Raw genomic sequence first — 21,501 nt, forward strand, 5'->3', positions numbered from 1 at the left:
AACGGAGGCAAGCTCCACCAGCCTGCTGTTTTGCTGTGGTGGCATGAGGAGTGCAGAGAGTCATCAAATTTTTTTATCAAATATTGTTATTATTTCTCATTCTTTTCTTCTGCCAGCCATGGTAAGATAACGAAGGAAGGGTGCTGTAGCTCCAATGTGATATTATTATCACATTTAAATGCAATCTGTTAATGTTCACAAATGTTAATAATAAAGTGCATTAATTAAAAAAAAGATTACATGCAATTTTATGTTTTGCATTTCTTCCCTCTAACTCTACCAAAATTTAACCGAACCTTGACTTCAAACCGTGAATTTTGTGTACCATTACACCCCTATATATATCTCATGGCACCTGTTAGTGGGTACTACTAGACAGCAAGTGCCTAATATTACAAAAAAGCTTTCAAACTACCCTGAAAATCTTTTTTTTTTTACAGTCTTTGTGCCTTAACCAACTTAATATTTCTACTGAAATCTATCCCAATGTGGACAATAATAAACCTTGCTACCTTGCTAATTTCTGTGTCTTTGTATTTCAAACATGTTTTTCAATCCTGTATCCTTTATAATAGATTTATATCTGCAGCTGTAAGTTTTACAATTGCCACAATGGTTTCTTTAACCTGGATTCAATCATCTAAGAAACGCTGCTTAAACATGTATAGTATGTCTTCGTATTTGTACCTGTAAAGGTATTAGCACAGATAGTATGCTAGTGCACACTAGTGCACACATCATATTCTACACATCATATTCTTGCAGCCCAGCAAGATAACTAACCATATTTTCTAACAACTCAGAGGCAGTCTGTTAGTGTAATGAATCAGTTCTCTGTTCTGTCAAGCAGCTGAATCATGATGCACATAGCATGCCACTGCTGATGCTCAGTTGCAGCCAAATCTAGTCTAAAGAATAGCTGAAAGCATACTGTGTATGCGTGCCAGGAGGGTCATCCTGAAAGGTTGTAAGAGTGTCTCTTATTCACTGAAAATGTGCATGCACAAACACACTCACACACAAACTCACACTTAAACTTGCCTGTAGGTAATGGAGATTACGCTCCTTCAACTTTGTTTCCATAGGTACTAGAGCTTTATCATAACCTGATCCTCCTCCTCTAGGGGTAGGATATGCTTCTCTGGCTTGGTTGACTGTCATGGCTGACCAGGTGCTCCTCTTAAGAGAATGACCACTATCTCCTACCCTGGCCATGGTGCTGCAAGCCAGGCACTCTCCAGGAGCTGGACCTTTCCCTTTCTTTAAGGTTAGCTCCTGGATGGCTGCATCTAGAGTCTCGTGACCTGGCGGGTATCCCCGTCCTACCCCCCTGCCTCCAGCCACCAGGAAGCTACTGTCACTATCCAGGTTGTCATCAGAGCTCCACCAGCCTGCTGTTTTGCTGCGGTGGCGTGAGGAGTGCCGAGAGTCATGACGTGAGTCTCCACTCTTGCTGCGTTCCCGACTCTTGTTGCGGCGGGTCGAACGGGACTGATGTGTACCTGGGTGGTGGTGCCCTGTGCCATCTTCCCCTCCAGTGCGCTGACTCCGTTCTCGATCACGATCTCTCATTCCATTAACCTCACGCTTGGATGGTGCCTCAAGTGAATGTGACTTGGCAAATAGGCGCTGGACAGAGTTCACCAGGTGGCGGATCCGACTGGGACTTTCGCTGCGCTGCTCCCCACTGGCTGAGCGCTGGTACTGTAGAGTATGGAAACCATCTGGGTGCAAGGGTAGTTGCTTCTCAAATTGATCAAGCAGGTTAGAAGGGATGCGGTGCATCTTTGGGTGCCCATGTCCATGCCCGTGTCCATGCCCGTGCCCAGCCGAAGATAAGCATTCCTCGCATGAGTCATATGGCTGCTGCTGAGTGGAATGAGAGCGTGGGAAAGTGCCTCCTCCAGAAGGGGGCAGTGCCAGAGGCTCAGGGGGTCCACCAGGTGGGTAGTATGCATGGTCTGCATGGCGTAAGTAGTCACGTGTGGCCTCAAAGTCCTCAGGTGTGCATTGGCATGGCCCGGGTGAGTGTTGCGACAGGCTGCGGCTCACCTGGTAGCCCTTCATAGCTGGGCCATGGTGAGCCGCCCGGGCCGAGAGCGGGCGCTGTGGGCGCGACAGGGCTGCGCTGGAGTCAGCTACACACAAAAAGAAAAAAAAAGTCATGGTTAGACTTAGTCTCCTTCAATAATTCACTTATGTTCTACATGTTATTCTTATTTATTTTAATTAAAGATATAATTTTATTAGAATCAATAAAGATGGACACACAATTGCTTGCTACACAAATCAAGACTCGGAGAGAGCTACTATTAATCAGGACTATGCAGTATTCAGAATTACAATTTCTACCTGCTTAGCCTATTACCCTTGACAGTATAAAATACTGTGTGCTTTTTGTGAGAGTTCTGTCAGGATCACACTCAGAAATGTTTTGTCAGGTTTTTTCTCCTAATACTGAGTGTAGACATCTGGGATACAAATCGCTTTCACTTGTACAGTAAAAGGTACACTCTGTAAAAAGACTTTCTTTAGAGACATTTTGAGAATGCATTATTGTACAATTTGTGGTTTTCTTCAAGAAAGTGAACCAATCAGACTTTTATTATTTACAGCAGCAGCTGACTCTGAGAACATCTGATTACACACACAGCCCCACTCTTGACACATCTGAACAACGTTCGTTTATTTGCAGCAGTGAGACATCCCACATCCCTGCTAACTGATTCCAAACTCATTTAGAAGAGCAAGCATGCTGTTTCACTAATTCATCCCATAACCCATTTCATGCCCATCACACACAATTCCAGTGACTCATGCCTACTTTGTCTATGCTGGGTTCCTGTTAATCTTAGCGAGATAAACACCACAAAGCGAGACAGTAAGGAGAACGAGTTCCTCTGTGTGTGTAACAGGGAACGTCTTTATGTGACAGGTCGTTTAGTAACGATGTTGGTTTGAGAGGTAAAAGAAGTGGAGGTAATTAGACATTGCTAGACTGTAGCCAGTACACTTAGACACCTCCATCATGCACATGCAGACTCAAGGATCATTGGCATTATTAAGTACTCTATGTATGGCTGTGAGTTAGATGTGTACACTAAGAGGTGTGTGTTTAGAGGTGCAGTACTGAGTAATGAGAGTAAACGAGAGAGAGAGAGAGAGAGAGAGAGAGAGAGAGAGAGAGAGAGAGAGAGAGAGGAAGTTGAAAAGTGCTGTCACACATCACTGATAAATAACACAGTGTGTGATGTGTATGTAATTTAGAAGAGGTATCTGTCAGTCACTGTCTCTCAGCATTCTTTTAAGTGCCACTTGTCCACAACAATTCTTGTCACATAGCATCACACCTTAGTCAGCCACAGACAAGGACGGAAATAGAGATTAAGTAGATAGTAACGTGAAATAGCAAAGGGATCAAATGCATCTCAAAGGCATCGCCGATAGTTCAGGGATGTCTTTCAAATGTCTCTTGACGCTTCCCCTGTTCTTCTCTGCTCTCCATCTGTTTCGTTTTCTCTTAGCTATTTCTAGATCCTTACTTCTGACCTACTTCTTTTACTTCAGTTTAAGAGGAACCCTGACAGCCTTTCTAGAGTGTCTGTCTGAATAGCCATACGTCTCTCCTCTATTTTGAGTTTACACTTATCGTTCTGTCTGCTCTCTTTGCTCACACTAACAATCTGGAACTACTGCTTTGCTCCACCTGAGCACAAACACCATATGGACTGATCCAGACAAAAAACACACTCTCAAACACTTAATCACATACTGTTTTATCGCACTAAGCTGTAATGCATTGGAAACTGCCATGTTGAGTTGATGTTTTCCCTACTTATAACTTTCATACAACTGATAGGTCATGCATCATAATATTATTTCACAAAAAGAGGTGACCAACAATGCTAGGTAATAATGAATAAATTAACGGTCAGCCAGAAAACAAGCAATATGTTCCTCAAAATCATTATTACGAAATTAGTTTATCTGGAAATGTGTGATTAGAAGTGGAGAACTGTGTAAAAGAAGTAAAACATTCAAAGTTTTACCCAAATGGATTATTTAAAAATGTATTTAAACCAAAAAGTGTCAGCATGGAACAACAACATGTAAGAAGGGATTAATTAGAGAGGGAACTAGGAAACTTTAGTTCATGTACACTTAATGTATACTATAGTTAAATTGAATTTTAAACAGCACTACATAATGGAGGCATAATCTAAATATTACAATTCAGAATCTAATATTAGTTTATTAAAAAAGACCTTTAAAATGGTAATGGTAATTTGTGTGTTATGATTTTTTATAAGTTTTTATCTTTGGAACTAGCGAAGTGTTCTCTTTTGCTTGCTATGCAGGAAAGCCATTTAATGCAAGTAGCTCACAGGGGCCAGACCCATAATTTGAACTTGTGTGGTCTGATGTGCCACAGTGACCCAATCATCTGAGACAGCAGGTCTGGTCTGATTAGCAGTGGACACAAAGGACATGTCAATATCATCAACAGCAGGTGGAACTATGGCCTGTTTAGCCAGAATGAGGCTATCAAATATACTGAGCTAAGAGATGTGTTGCAGTGTCATCTATAACAATGAGAGCAGTGGAACACCATCTGTAAATCTTGCCAATCCGGCATCAACAAATTCTGCCTCAAAACATCTGTTTCTGCCCTCTATGTGAACTACATTCAGCAAAATATTGACTTCCTCTCTGCCATAGGTTTTCCAAATGATCTGATCCACCTGCTTGTGAATTTTTCAATCCCTGAACACAGGCATACTGAGAGACAGTGCATATACTACTGTGTTGTATTGGCCCACTATGTAGGTAGCACTTTAACACAGAAATAACACAGAATACATTTGCCTATTCCAGAGCTTGTTCCTCCATCTCAACATCATTTGCAGATATGTGCATCCTTGGTGGTTGATGTGAAGCACCATTGCAGTGTTGACAGGCTACATTAACACGCGACATTAACACATGACTACATTTATAAAAACTTTATTTTCGGTGTTCATGATCCACATGTTCGATTTGGCATATGTTTTTCACTGGATGCCCTGTCTAACGCAACCCTCCCCATTTATTCGGGCTAGGGACCAGCACTAATAATGCACTGGCTTGTGCAACCCTCATAGCTGGGGTAGGTTTCCTGACCGGGAATCGAACCCGGGCTGCAGCGGTGAGAGCACCGCATCCAAACCACTAGACTACCAGGGAACCTTTACATGTTCTTAAAAATGCTACAGCACTATTATGAGCTCATGAATGTAAAAAAGGCGAACACCAACACATCCCCTCCAAAAAAACTTAACCCAGCCATTAGGGTTGCACAAGCCAGTGCACTAATTTAGTGTCGGTCCCAAGCCAGGGTAAATGGGGAGGTTTGGTTTAGGAAGGGCATCCAGTGTAAAACGTGCAAATATGCGGATCACCAAAGAGAATTTCATACAGGATCGGTCGAGGCCCAGGTTACCAACGACCGCCACAGGTATTGTTAGCCAACAGGGTACAGGTGGAAATTAGGCTACTGTTGGCCAAAGGAGGAGCAGGAGAGGTGGAAGAAGACTACAAAGACGTCAGGAAAAGGAGAAGTGTAAGAGAGTGGAGTTTAGGTTTGATACTTTAAATGTTGATACTATGACTGGTAAAGGAGAGGTAGCTGATATGATGGAGAGGAGAATCCTTTCTCCTCTCCATCATATCAGCTACCTCTCTCCTTTTACCAGTCATAGTTATGTTGTGTGTTCAGGAGACCAAGTGGAAAGGAATTAAGGCCAGGAACATTGAAGGTGGTTTTAAACTTTTCTATCATGGTATGGATGGAAAGAGAAATGGTGTAGGGGTGATCCTGAAGGAAGAGTACACTAAGAGTGTAGTGGAGGTGAAGAGAGTTTCTGACATTATGATAAATGTCATCAGTGCTTATGCTCCACAAGTGGGTTGTGAGATGGAGGATAAGGAAAAAATTCTGGAGTGAGTTAGATGAAGTGGTAAGAGGGGTACCTAGAAAGGAAAGATTGCTGATTGGGGCAGACTTTAATGGGCATGTAGGTGAAGGAAACAGAGGTGATGAGGAGGTGATTGGTAGGTATGGCTTTAAGGAGAGGAATGTGGAAGGGCAGATGTGGGTAGATTTTGCTAACAGGGTGGAAATGGCAGTGGTGAACACTTATTTTAAAAAGAAGGATGATCATATGGTGACATATAAGACTGGAGGAAGGTGCACACAGGTGGACTATGTTCTATGTAGGATATGCAACCTGAAGGAGATTGAATACTGTAAGGGGTTGGCAGGGGACAGTGTAGCTAGACAGCATTGGATGGTGGTCTGTAGGATGGTTTTGGAGATGAAGAAGAAGAGAAGGAGAGTGAAAGAAGAGAACTGAAAGAAGAATAAGATGGTGGAACTGAAGGAGGAAGACTGTAGTGTGAGATTCAGGGAAGAGGTCAGACAGGGGCTTGGTGGTGGTGAAGAGGTGCTGGATGATTGGGCAACTACTGCAGAAGTGATAAGGGAGACAGCTAGAAAGGTACTTGGTATGACATCTGGAAATAGAAAGGAAGACAAAGAGACGTGGTGGTGGAATGAGGAATTGCAGGAAAGCATAAGGAAAAAGAGGTTGGCAAAACAGAATTAGGATCTATGTAATGAGAAAAGTAGGCAGGAGTACAAGGAAATGTGGCAGCAGGTGAAGAGGAATGTGGCAAAAGCCAAGGAAAAGGCATATGAGGCGTATATGAGAAGTTGGACACTAAGGAAGGAGAGAAGGATTTATACCGAGTGGGCCTGAGTTGGGAGATGTTTAGGAGAGATGGCAGTGGAGCTTTTAACAAGATTGTTTAACAGGATTTTGGAAGGTGAGAAGATGCATGAGGAATGGAGAAGACGTGTGCTGGGACCGATCTTTAAGAATAAGGGAGATGTGCAGACCTGCAGTAACTACAGGGCAATAAAGTTAATCAGTCACACAATGAAGTTATGGGAAAGAGTAGTGGAAGCCAGGCTGAGAGAAGAGGTGACCATCTGTGAGCATCTGTTTATGCCGAGGAAGAGCACCACAGACACATTATTCGCTTTGAGAATGTTAATGGAGAAGTATAGAGGAGTCAGAAGGAGTTGCATTGTGTGTTTGTGGATTTAGAGAAAGCGTACGACAGGGTTCCGAGAGAGGAATTTTGGTACTATATCAAGAAGTCAGGTGTGTCAGAGAAGTATGTGAGGGTGGTGCAGGACATGTATGAGGACAGTGTGACAGAAGTAAAGTATGCAGTAGGAATGACAAACTGGTTCAAGGTCGAGGTTGGACTGCATTAAGGATCGGTTTTGAGGCTTCTGTTTGCAGTGGTGTTGGACAGGTCGACGGACGAGGTCAGACAGAAGTCTCCATGGACTATGATGTTTGCGGATGATATTGTAATTTGTGGTGAGAGTAGAGAGCAGGTTGACCTGCGATGTTGTATGGTTTAGAGACAGTGGCATTGAGTAAAAGACAGCAGGTGGAGATTGAAGACAGAGCTGAAGATGTTGAGGTTTTCGTTGGGAGTGACGAGGATGGACAGGATAAGAAATTAGTTTATTAGAGGGACAGCGCATGTAGGACTTTTAGGGACAAGGTGAGGGAGGCGAGATTGTGATGGTTTGGACATGTGCAGAGGAGGGACATGGGGTATATTGGTACGAGAATGCTGAGGATGGAGCCTCCAGGAAGGAGGAAATGAGAAAGGCCAAGGAGGCGGTTTATGGATGTGGTGAGGGAAGACATGCAGGTAGTTGGGTTAAAAGAGGCAGATATACAGGACAGGGGGGTATGGAGATGGATGATTCGCTGTGGCGACCCCTGATGAGAAGCCGAAAGAAGAAGGCGAAGAAGAAACAAAAAAAACGTGTTGGTCAGTTACAGATTTCTCAGGAAAAATATGTATTTGTCTTTACCCTTCTGAGCTGGTAGCAGTCTTATAATAGAAGAGAGTTAGCAGGTTGATGAAAATTGGCAGGTAACACATTAAGGGGAAAATGGGAAAACAAATATTTACATGGCACATGAGCTAACTTTCATGCTTATGAACTACACAGCTGGACTTATTTCTGATTGACTTTCAGTCCCAGAGCTTTTACATGTGAGGTCAGGAGCTCTATCTGTCTCATCACCTTCTGTTGTGACTTTATCCAAATTGGCAAATACTAGGAAACTCTGAAAAACCGAGGTATTTTTGTTTTCCTATTGCCTAATGCCTAATGTCAAATTATCCATATTAAACGAAGGCTACAGTATTCTCTGCATGCATCTGTTCCACAAAAGGTGCTGTTCTGAATTTTCTGTCAAGCCAATGTACTGTAATCATTCTTTGTACATATTTTAGTGTACATATTGATTATGATCTAATTCATAAGACGGCAAACTGATTGAAGACGCCACATAGCATCAGAACATGCCAATTGAATTTTTTTTTCTGTTGCATAACAAAGCAGAGACAAAAAAAAGCTTTAAGTGGTCATGTAATAAAGCCATCCACTGTTACACAGCAGGAAGCTAGAAGTATTTTACACAATGGCTTTATCTACCTCTTGTCATGATGTCCCTCCAACAAAGAATGGACACACATTCTTCAATGTGCAATAAGGCATCTTTCTGATGTTAGTCTGTTAAACCAAATGTTTTCTAGTGTCCAATAGCCACTCCTAAGTGTGTGTTGAATGCTATATTTAGTAAATTTAAGTAAATTGAAGGAAAGCTGGATCTTTGGCCGGGCTGATAAAGTTGACCCTATGTGACCACCTGTAATTGTGGAGAAGAGGTAAGATATAGAGAGCTAGTCATTGCATCTTATGCTTGTACAGTAGTACAAAAATAAGTCATTTAGAGCTCTAGTGCAAAATATGGACAAATTGAAAGCTATGATTTCTCTAGTGAAACATTAAAACTGCTGTTTTGGTGATTTAAAGACCACATGTAAAGACCTCAATTTCCGTACCTCTATAGCATGATCAGAAACTGTGCTGATCATTTTGGTCTATTTTGTTGTTTGTTTGTTTTTTATACAAATCATAATTACTTCAGTGTAATTTAAAATAGACTTTTCTTATGACGCAATGCTGAAAATCAGAATGGCCAGTGCCAATACCAGTGCCTCAGGGGCTGGGTTACTGATCAGAAGGTTGGAATTTTAAGCCCTGGTATTGCCAAGCTGCCACTCTTGGGCCCTTGAGCAAGGCCCTTAACCCTCTGTGCTCCAGGGGCTCCCTATCATGGCTGACCCTGCGCTCTGACCCCAGCTTCCGAGCAAGCTGGGATATGCGAAGAATGAATTTAGCTGTGCTGTAATGTATATGTGACAAATAAAGGCTATTCTATTCTATTCTATTCTATTCTATTCTATTCTATTCTATTCTATTCAGTGAAATGGTAAACATGCTAAAGAGGGAGATCTGTGACACAATGATTGCATATCAGGGAACTAAAAAAAAAAAACAGGTCATGGAGTTTAACTTTTGTCAGTAGATACTTAAGGTAAAAGGCTAAGGGATCCATATTTGAAGTCTGAGGTTTCTAGACATATTGCTTCTATCACTACCCTTAAAGCAAAAGGCAAAGATCTTGAGTACACACACAAACTGAACAAAATGCAACTTTACCAGAGCTGCTGGAGGGTGCATGGCTGACTGAATTCATATAAATAATAATGACAGAAAATTCTGTGTATGAAACAAAATCCCTCTTTAATAATTTAGCTTCTAATATTTAGGTTTGTCAATAACTGCATTGACACTATGGGGTATAAATTGCTCTAATGCATACTCTATTGTAATAATCAATAATAATTTTTTATTTTTTAGATTTTTTTACAAAAACAAAAGCTTTTTTTTATACCACTTGTTTTTCTTTTTTTAAACAAATGTGCAGGAAATATCATATTAATACCAAAGGCCACACTCTTTTATCAAGTCAGGAGGGATTTTACTTATAGGATCTTATATACACTCTCTGGTCACTTAAATAAGAACACTTCTCTCTGGACATTTAGAAACAAATGGTGTGATAAACAAACAAAAAACATCCACTGAGAGAGTTTTGTAAGTAGATATACATTATTTTCAGAGAAAAATGTCCAGGCTGGTTTTAGCTGACAAAAAAATAGCTACAGTTATTTAAATAGCCACTCTTTACTCCCTTAGTGAACAGCAACTCAGAATCCACATGTCTGACCTTGACACTGGTCTGCTTTAGCAGCAAACCAACAGCAAACCTACTCCTATCTGCCAGAAAAAAAGGAATCTACACATAGCACAAGTTCACTGAGTCTTTTAACGCCAATGAAGTTTTTTCCATTCCCCTGTTCACAAGCTTTCATTGTATAGATGTTTTCCCTCTTTACGTAATAAATTTATTTCAAATGTTTCCTGTGACACATATAAAGATATAAAGCCATTTTCCGGTAGTAGTTAAAGTCCTTCTAACTGATAAGCCATTCCCCCTGGGTCTTAAACTCACTTCTACTATCTGAAGATGATTTTGTTAATTTTCTTTCCTTTCCAAATAAATGTGTTCATTCAAACTAATGATACTACCTAGGCCTTACTGTTACATACAACATTCGTGGGAATATATTGAAAATGGGCTAGTGGCCCTTCTTGATTTTATCACCAAATCAGACACTGATTGTGTTTTCCAAAAATCACAGTTGCCTTATTTTAAAATGTAAAAAAAATAAATCTCATGCTTAATCAGTAGCAGTGCATTCTGGGAGATGAGGTTTGTTGCTGAAAATGTCTGGGAGTTTACAGCCGACTATAATCTGTCAATTATTTTCTGAAGAAAATTTTCTGCATCATACATATGAATCCTGGATAAAATGAAGGTTCCCTTTCTGGAACTCGAGCTGCATCAACAACGCTTCGGAAATGCTTCTGCTTTGTCCACGCTTCAAATCACGTGTGTAATCCGTCCAGTGGAAAGCATGGCATCACTGGGGGGATGACATCACGACCAGGAAGCTATAAAAGCACATGGAGTAAAGTTTGCTCAGAAATCGCTCTGAGTGTGTTTCTCACGAGGAGTGAGAGCACCCCCCTCGAGGAGTGCTCTCCATAATCTTTACCAAAAGTAAGCTTTTTGGTAAGTGGTAAATGTCTGAAAAATTATGGAGAGCACTCCTTGAGGGGGTGCTCCCACATTCTTCGCGGTTCCGGCCCTGCTTTTGCTGAGGCAAAGCGGCAAATGAGGTCATGGGGCTCGCATTAGGACTTGGCAGGAGATTTGAAACGGGCTTGGAGGCACGCCTTTCAACTTTTCTTCCCCCTACATAGAGAGTGCTACGCCCCACCTGTCTTCCTCCCCCTGATAAGGGGTGGGTGGGGTTGGATGCTAATGAACCCATAGACAGTCGAGGAGCTAATGGAGGCTGTGACCTGTGCTATAGCCAAGCTAAATTTTAATTGGCCGGCTGATGAGCAGAAAGTTCCCCCGTCCAGTAAACTTGACGAGCACTTTCTGTGACCTGCCTCCACTCTGGTGGGACTCGAGCAGGCTCTGTTCATGGAACAAGAGTTAGGCACTTTCCTGAGGAAGGAGGCCATTGTGGTGGCCCCTTCATCAGACTGAGAATCCAGGTTCTACAACCGGTCATTCATAGTTCCCAAAAAGGACAGAGGTTGCGTCCTATTCTAGATCTACTTTAGCTAAACCGCTCACTATTAAGGCACAGGTTTAAGACGCTGACCCTGACCCTGGTTTGTCATGATAGATCAAGTATCTATCTTTCCATGTATCCATCCTTCCTTCTCACAGGAATTTCTGCAGGTTTGCTTTCAGGGAACTAAGGTGTACCAATATTGGGTCCTTCCGTTTGGTCTTGCCCTCTTACCCTGCACCTTCACAAAGTGTGTGAATGCAGCACTGGTCCCCTTTGAGACTTCAGGGCATCTGCATCTTAAACTATAAAGACAATTGTTTGATTCTAGCTCAATCAAAGCACTAAGTGGCCTGGCATCGAGATGTCATTCTCGCTCACATGAAATAACTGGGGTTACAGCTAAACACCAAAAAGAGTATGCTTTCTCCATGATAGAGAAACACTTACTTAAGCGTCGTATAGGAATTGACCCCCTATGTGTGTGCAGCTGTCTCCTGCCCACATTGCATCCATCCTTATGGCTGTCAGGAGCATCAGAGAAGAACAGACACTCACTGTCAAGCAGTTCCAACTGCTGGGGTTAATGGCAGCAGCATCCAATGTGGTTGCACTTGGCCTCCTGCACATGAGACCACTCCAGTGGTGGGTCAGAGCCCAAGGGTTCTCTCAGAGGGGCAATTCACTCTGTATGATCAAGGTCACACAGCGAGTCCTACATGCATTAGATGTGTGGATAGATCCTGGGTTCCTGTCTCAGGTCCCGTGCTGGGAGTTCCTGGTCATCGCGTAACGCTTACGACAGATGCATCCCTCACGGGCTGGGGAGCGGTAATGAATCCAGTTATCTGCCCGGTTGGTTCAGTACTGTAATTCCTTAAAAAACAGTTTGCCAAAGGGTTGGCTGCATCCACCCTTAAAGTCTACACATGGCTATTTCGGCATATAATGCCCCCCTGGTACGGCAATCACTGGGTAGAAACCCACTGGTGACGCAGCACTCAGAGGCTGTGCGATATAGAGTGCCTGCGTGGGACTTGGCTGTTTTTTTGGAGGCTCTATCATTGGCCGAGGTATCCTGGAGGTTCCTCAAAGTCTAGACTGTGTTCCACCTGGCCATGTTCTCTCTTAAGAGAGTAGGGGATCTTTAGGCCCTCTCTGTGGAGTTATTTCTGGAGTTCACTCCAGGCATGGCCAGTGCCTTCCTGTACCCTAGAACAGGGTACGTCCCTTGTCCTTTAATTGGACGGATTACACACGTGATTCAGAGCGTGGACAACGCGGAAGTGGTTCCAAAGTGTTGTTGATACAGCGTTTCATTTTTATGTACCCATGGTTACATACGGAACCTGGAGACGATAATCCTGAGCAGACCTGATAACACTGTGCTGTACCTAAGCAATGGAGGGATTGTTGTTCTCACCTGAACCTTTGTAGAATAAAAGTTTTGATTTTGACTCATACTATTGTGGAGCTGTCTTCCATGCTGTGTTTTTAAATTGGCTTATTAAAAAGCACATAAAGGTTAAATGATATTTGCATGATCACATTTCAAATTTCATTTACATAAAGCTATTAATGAGGCATCCACATCATTGGTAAATAAAATGTCAACACTTGTATGCCAAATGGTAAATGCAAAAATCATTTATTGAGTTTGAACTTCCCTACTGAGACTGAAAGGACATATACAAGTAGGAGAAATTACTATTCAAAGTCCACAGACTTTTACACAATACATTTTGTTTTAAGAATGCTTATATCATCTGAATCACTTTATCTGATTAACTTTATTATTTGCTTGTTGCCTTCTTTTATGTTTTATTTATATCCACTTTGAAATGTGGACAATATTCAAAACTGGTAGTTGAAATAACAGCAGAAACAGTAGGGCTGTGTGCCTGCCTAAAACATTGCTCTAAGGACAGAAATACATCGCTTAGGCATTGAAACATTTTAGGTTTCCCACTCTCTATCAAAATAATACCTTATGTATTTTCTGTCACATGCATTTCGAATAAGATAGTAGAAGTACTTAAATTCTCTATCTAGGTAAGACAAAGGAGGGACACCTGTTACCAACTGAGAATTAAATTTATAATGGATCATGCACAGGGGGATCATGTGTGTTTGTATGTGTGTGTGTGTGTGTGTGTGTGTGTGTGTGTGTGTGTGTGTGTGTGTGTGTTGTGAAAATAATGGAGTCCTCTTTGATTGTGCTCCAGCGGCCCTCTGGAGAGTGTCTGTCAGAGGTATGACACCACTGGTGACTATGTAAGGTGATTTCCCACTGATTGTATTGCTTCAATCCTACTGTAATAACAAAAGCTTTTGAGACAAACTGCCATCGCACTGGAAACACTGATAAATGGAGACAATTTTAAATCCACTATCTGCTCTAGGAATTGCTATAACCATCATTCTGTTTTATGTATTCTTACACAAATATGCCAACACTACACACACACACACACACACACACACACACACACACACACACATGTACACACACAAACACACAGAAATTACAAAATAAATATAATGCTTCAAATATTAAAGGTTCTTTTTTCCTCATATGTCTTGCACAGGTGAAGAGTGTGATATGATTCTATGCCAGACTCACCAAGATAAGCCCTCACTTCTTCTTTTGCCCTTCTCTTACCGTCTGAAGCCCTCACAGCAAGCAGGAAGAGAGATGAATAATAACAGATAAAGCTATGGATTGACCCTGGGGAAAGACTCTTGCCAATGCTCTCTTGTCTCTTTCTTCTATCTTTTCTCAATGGGGCAATTTGTGCCCTTTGCCTTGACTCCTGAGATATGGATGAAATGGCACTGTAGGGTTGCTAGAATTGTCGTCGAAACACACATTGCAATAATGTCTTTGCCTTAAATATCTAAGAATTTAATGTACCAAACAGATTTCCAGCTGTGCAGCATAAAAAGTTGGACAATAAGTGCCAGTAACTTTTTGCTTTAGAATAAAAATCTCTCAAAAACAATACACACAGGTTCTGGAGTCACAAAACACTGTAACTAATATGTAAGAAGACCAGAAGTTCTAAAGAGAATAACTGACAATAAAATGTAAATTATTAAACTGTCCATGCAAGAGTAGCACCCAGTCCTGTGAGTCTACCTCATGTACATGTAAAATGCTAGTTCGTGCTCTCCTCCAGGCATATTCAGCAGGCAGTGTTCCTGCTTCAAAGCTGGAGAATTTTAGGTGTGATCCTGAGCACAGGTTGACTTCTGCATTGATTTTAACCTGATCTCCTTGTGTTTTCATAGGATTTCCTCATGGAGATATGCAGAAAAAACAAATGAAACATTGTGTACCCTGTGATTGATTGTTGTCATATTTATTATGAATTTTACTGCACTGCTTGGATGAATTACCTTTTTGAATACAGGTTTTAAGTACTTTTTATTTATTTTTATTGTATATATGTATCTATGTATTAATTTGTCTTTGCATCCTGTCGTTCATTCTATTAATCCAGTCACTGGGGATTCTCCAAAACAATGTAATGGAGGACAGAGGCATTTATCACATGTTCAGCTAGTAGAAAAGAGATTGCGAATAGAAAAAGTTATAGATTGCTCCACAAAACAAAATGGAGTACAGACAGCACTTTGAACATAAACTACCTGAAGTGCAAAGACACTTTTGGAATGTTAATAAGAGGAGAGAGAGAGAGAGAGAGAGAGAGAGAGAGAGAGAAGAGAGGAGGGGGTGGGAGGGGTTTTGCTTTCAATCAGTAGGTATGTTATGACAGATAGAAATATGCCCATGTGAACCCAGCCTGCTGTTTGCTCTTTTTAATAAACACCGGATATGCAGAGGAAAATATATCTGCAATGTTAACTCTTTTCCAAAATGCGCATGTTTGTTCAATCAGCAACAAAATGCATACACATGCTGCTCATTTAAGAAAACTCCATATTCTACATTTCCCTGATGCTTACTCATGCACGTCTCTTTTAGGCATGTTGTAAATACATACACAAAGCCCAAAAGCACAAAATGCACAGGTGCTTAAGTGTTAATAGATGCTACACACTCTGTGCTCATGCTGTGAAACTTTTAGAGAACACCAAGGAGTTGTGAGGGACACAGCAGGGAGCTCTTCTCAGAGTGTTTGCTGCGTGCTTTTCTGAGCAAACATGCATTTAGTTCTGCTGGGCTTTAGCCATGATTGCAGACTTAACTTACTGTTGAGGAATAGAACTCTCCAAAAAAAAGTATTACTGACTTTTAAAGAGCACACATTAGTCCACTTACATGCACATTACTCTAAGATAAACTTTTTTTTTCCTGTTCAACAGGGATCTATGCATAATGTTACTTGGGTTTTGTAGTTCAGTGTTGTGAACCTTGTGTGACTACTGCTATGATTGAAATATCACAACAATAACACTCCAACACTGTCCAAAAAATCACCGTTATTATATATGTCCCCGCATACAGACTTAGGGTCTTAATTCCTCATTCTTTTAATTTACATACCAGTTTAATTTCAATAATTATCGTTTCTGTTAAATTAGTTACAGAATCGAATCATATTATTTCAGAGTTTTAGGATTAAGTTATAACTTTCTAATGATTTGAGGTATTTTCATTTATTTAAAACATCATTAGACAGAATAAAGACAGAGGCTTTTACTTGTTGCACATACATTACAGAACAGTTAAATACTTTTTTTACATATCTCAGCTTGTGAGAAAGCTGCAGCCAATGCCATGATACAGCACCCCTGGAGAGTTAAGGGCCTTAAAGGTCCAAAAGTTGCTACACTATACAGCAACAACAACAAAAATGAGAGAGACCCTGCACTCTCCCTCTCCTTCTGCAGATGGATACTTAAATGTATAAAATCCACCCAAAAATCATTAAAACAGCAGTGAATGTAGAACTGTTCCATCAAAAACATGGAAAAATAAATTGTGACAATTAGTTCAATTAGCTAGCAGCGAGAGTTACAAATGGCCTTTGTAAACATGCTGGGTTATTAATCAGCAAGGAGGGGCTGTGCTTTGGTAGTATACAGCAAGATCCTAGGAGTCGTTACTTACACTCTGTGAGTGCATTAAGAATCGTTCCACATCCTTGCTGACTCCATCACCAATTTGTATGATCCTGAACACTGCAGGCTAGTGATGCGATTAAACCAGCAGCTATTAATTAAAATGTACAAGTCTGTAATCTGTATAAGTGAAAATAGGAGGGCAAAGATCATATACTGTGTATTATACTGGGAGTGTCTGTATTAAAAAAACCACCTTACAGTTCAAGAAACCTCCAGGAACCCAATGCATATTATTAACAGAAAATGTCCAATGCACATAATAAAATAATATTTTATGACAAAACATAGTATCCCATACCTGCTATAAATCAACAACTGTGATTCAGTTAGGAATCAGAATTCTCTGAGGTAATCTGTCCTGGTTCCTGCACTGACATTTAAATGCCTTACTGCATTTTCTTTGCTTGTTGATGTTGCTAATTACATCTCATACTAGGAGGTTTGTGTACGTTTTGAAGCATAAATATATTTGAATCATGTATTTCTCTTTTCATACCACCAGTGAAAACAAAAACTCAACCAGACCTACAGGCATCACTCTGGAAGTCTGGTTTATTATCCTATATAGTAAAAAATATATTTTAAATATATATGTTAAATATATGTTTTATGCTGTGATGCTCAACAAAATAAATTTTTGAAATCGAAAATATATTTCAGTTAAACCAAAATATATTATATATATTTTAGGGTCAAGAAAATACATTTTTAACCTTACAGTAGAATATGTATATATATATAATAATATTCCTTGCTTGCTTGATAAAATGTGTTACTGTACATGTTATAAAATGGTAAGGAGGTGGAAGCTCAGTAGTTAAGGTATTGGACTTCAGGTCACAAGTTCAAATCCCACTGCCACTACTGGGCCCCTGAGCAAGGCCCTTAACCTTCCCCTGCTCAGTTGTAAATTGCTCTGGATAAGGGTGTCTGCCATGTGGCATAAATAAAATAAAGATTTTCTTAAAATGTTTCATGCGAATGTATTTCCTTTGATTGAAATATATGGAGGACAAAATAAATTTTTTAATTTTTAAAAAATATATCTTCGAAATATTAAAATGTTTTAATACATTACAAAATATATTAGAAAATTAATATTTTTATCGTATGGGATGCAATGCTATTACTGTGTTTAATAAAATTTACAGTATGGTTCCTATTGTAGATACCTACAGTATATATTCTTAAGAAATGAAAGAGAATACAGTTCCAATGTTCCAGTTTTCAATCTTCCAATTTATACCAAAGGTGTTCCGTGGGCTTGAAAGGCGGACTTAGACAGTCATCTCAGTTCATAAATTTCAATCTTTACGGCAAACCAAAAGGCAGGTAGTTGGTTTGAAAGAGGCAGATGTAGAGGACAGGGTAGTATGGAGACAGATGATCCAGATGATGTGGCGACCCCTAACAGGAGCTGATGAAAGAAGAAGAAGAAGAAGAAGAAGAAGAGGAAGAGGAAGGTATTGTCGGGCTCCAACAGGTTTGGGCCTCTCCAGTCAAATGAAATGTGTAATGCTGTAGCATCCAAATACCTTCTAAATGATTGTGCACTTCCATCTTTGTGGCAAAGTTTGGGAAAGAGCTCCATATGGTGTATGATATTTTGGCATGTTTTTCTACCTCTACCTAATACCACTGCCATTTTGTTAATAAAGAGTTTATAAGTCTGCACACAGGGATGCAATGGGATTCTGATAAATGTGACTAATTAACTGGACATCAGGCAGTTCACAGTTTGCATCAGACAGTCCATGTGCTTTCCACCTGCCAAACTGCTGAAGCTGTTTTGACAGAAAAAAATTTGACATTATGGCAAGCTATTCTGTAAATTTTCTCTGGAGCTACTTCTGAATGAATACAAATGCACCGATAATATGCACACACGTACACACACACATACACGCACACGCACATGCACACACACACTCGTTAACATACAATGGCATCTTTTATGAAAAGTAGGTCACAATGCCTCTGTCATACTCAAGTTAGAAATTGTGTGTCATGGCTCTACATGTTTCTTTTTCTTCTCTTTTTTCCCTTACACCTCTCCATCTCTGTGTGGTTATTCACACACACACACGCACACACGCACACACGCACACACACGCACACACACACACACAATCTATTAATCAGCGGAGCCTGAAGCATGGAGACAGAAAGGACATTCAAGGAGAAGTGTAGAGCTTCAAGCACTATTGTTCGCTGCTGTTTATATATATAAATAATAAAATAACCTGCAGCATTTCAGCCAGTCCCCATTTTCTCATTTCTGGCCTTAATCAGTAGCTACATGATATTCTGCCTGAGTGGTAATGAGTTTAATGATGAAACACGAGAGGACTCGGGAGATTTCTCATTACTGCACTCAGCCTGCAGAGACATGCAGCTCAAACTCTCTGCACTTACTGAAGAGCTCTCCGTATGCATCAGACTCTTCATCATATGCACTAACAGATAGGTGTTAATTGTGTTAAAAGCATGAGATGGCAGCAATCGGTGCCATATGCTAAGCAAATAGAAACATAAAAAACATTGGGGCTGTATTATGTGCAGGCTTAAGAGGAACCTGTTAATTTGTTTTGCTATAAAGACCTGAGGCCATAAAAAAAGTATGTGAGGAGTTAAACAATTATGTGACTTGATTCAGACCCAAAGCACTCTTGCCATATGTCTGACATTAAGGTTCGCTTTGCTAAGGTTGTAGCTCATTACGCCATTTGCACTTGGGACCATCTGAATGTGTTCTGCAAGAAGCACAATCTGCAGTTTCAAAGCTGTTGTGAAATGGTGGAAGAAGTAAAAAAAAAAAAAAAAAAAAAAAAAAATTCTAATGACTGCAGAGGCAATGCAAACTTATTAACAAACAAAAATAATGTCTTAAAAAATTTATTTTATTTAAGTAAAAACCTGTCAGAACAAGTGAGCAGAACATGCAATTATTGAAAAGACAGCTATGTACCGCATACTGTAAGCTAAATTGTATAAAAGTAGGCTAGCAACGTGTAATCTTGCTTTCTCACAACTATTTCATGGGTTAATATCTGTCATGAGTTACACCTTTCTCTGAGATCTCTATTCCCTGTAAATGTCTGTACCTCCTAATTTCCTGCTCTATTCTATTCTATATCCTTCTCTTCAGTTTGAATAGACTTACAGTACATTTAGAGAACTGATAAATGCAGAAATACACAAAGCAGAATTTTTTCCAGTATTTTTTTGTGCATCATGAATCAAATTCTTGCTCATAGCAAATACAAGAGGCAAAATAGTTTGCATTTCTTTACTTGTTGATGTGAAATGAAAACAAATGGCTAATAAGGCTCATTAAGGATCAGCACATGAAGAGCACAGCTAAAAAATGTGAGGAATATTGGTTATATTGGGTGGTCAACTAGCAATCCAGTGCTTAGCAATTGGCAAGAAATGTTAATTTTAATTGTTGGTTAGTGATATGTCATCAAGTGATCAACATGTCAATTATTGTGAATTCACACAGCAGTTAGGACATTGTTGTGTAAATTTTTTCACATGTATAGGGTAACTAGCATGTCTAGATACAATTTTCTATTTATAATGTATGTGGAGACAAACTTTAGTCATGGTCAACATTGATGAAATAGTTTAGCCAATTTTGGAGATATTTAAAGGTGCAGTTTTGTATGATTTTTTTTATTTATTTAAATTAGAGCTTTCTTTAACTGTGTGTGTGTTTGTGTGTGTTGTTTCCTAAACCCTACTTCAATTTGCGCTTTTTCTACCTCTTCTACCAGTTGTCATTGAAAAAATGAGATGCATGTCCTGTCTTATACAACATGTGCTCTAAAATGAATTGGTCCTGTAACGCTTAGATGTGTAATGGAGAGGAGAAAAAATGGCTGCTTGTGTATGCCTGTACAGAACACAGATATATGTCAGTGTAGTGTATGTAAGTGTGAGTGTGAGTGTTAGTGTTGCAACAGCAGGCCACATTTCATGTCAGTGTCTCACTGTGTCTGATTGCTCTGACTTATAGTTCAGTGTCAACTGAACAATCAGTATAGGGAAAAAAACCCTCTCTGGACTGTAGGCTGGAGGGAGAGCTCCTTAGCGCTCCGTATACACGAGGACAGAAACAGATGTATTGCATTATATAAATCAAAAATTGTAATGATCATTCCTTTATTTTTTCATGTTAAACTCTATGCCATTAAATGCACTGGATTAGCATAAAACTCTATTTAAAAAGCAATGATTGCATTGATGAGAGAGCGGCAAAATTACCGGAGATTGCTCCGAATCAAAACGATGTAGTACCCTACAGCAGCGAGGTATGCTGAGCTGCATCTTAATGTAGAGAATGCGGAAAAACACTGGAAGACAAGCAATGACTGTGGGAGGCAGTGGAAAAAGTGTAAATGTGGCCTGGCTTTGGGTCTCTGAGATCTTAGTTCTGGCTTTCATGGGAAAGTGATTTCTAATCAGACCAAACAGCTTGTCACCATGCATTCATAATAATTTAATTAATGGCAATCAAAATAATAATGACATTAGCCTCTCTGATTGCACAGGAAAAAACACTCGGGAGAGCATCGGTGTCACGGTGGCATGGCGCATCTCCGGCATAACGCATTATTCAGACTGACTGACCATGACGTGGTTGTTTCAGGTTTAACCTTCATCGAGGGCAGGAGCATGCCAACCTTAGTTACTTTCTCTCACATGGATAGAGGTAGGTGTATATCGGTGTTCCTGGTTCCTTTTATAAACATTTTTTGAAACATTTTATTT

The 21,501-nt window shown here is 40.2% G+C and overlaps 1 protein-coding gene across 4 annotated transcripts in view; it reads right to left on the reverse strand.

Annotated features, from left to right (window-relative positions):
• The window catches only part of dlgap3 (discs, large (Drosophila) homolog-associated protein 3), a 155,336-nt gene that overhangs the window by 19,723 nt on the left and 114,112 nt on the right, over positions 1–21,501 (reverse strand). For all 4 annotated transcript variants that reach the window (XM_046834838.1, XM_046834840.1, XM_046834839.1 and 1 more), the window contains one exon: positions 1,042–2,138. In XM_046834838.1, coding sequence (XP_046690794.1) covers positions 1,042–2,067 — 1,026 coding nt within the window. In that variant the 5' untranslated portion in view covers positions 2,068–2,138. The remainder of the gene's footprint in view (positions 1–1,041; positions 2,139–21,501) is intronic.

The sequence above is a fragment of the Silurus meridionalis genome, chromosome 22, assembly GCF_014805685.1.
Source record: "Silurus meridionalis isolate SWU-2019-XX chromosome 22, ASM1480568v1, whole genome shotgun sequence".
NCBI classification, from domain to species: Eukaryota; Metazoa; Chordata; class Actinopteri; order Siluriformes; family Siluridae; genus Silurus; species Silurus meridionalis.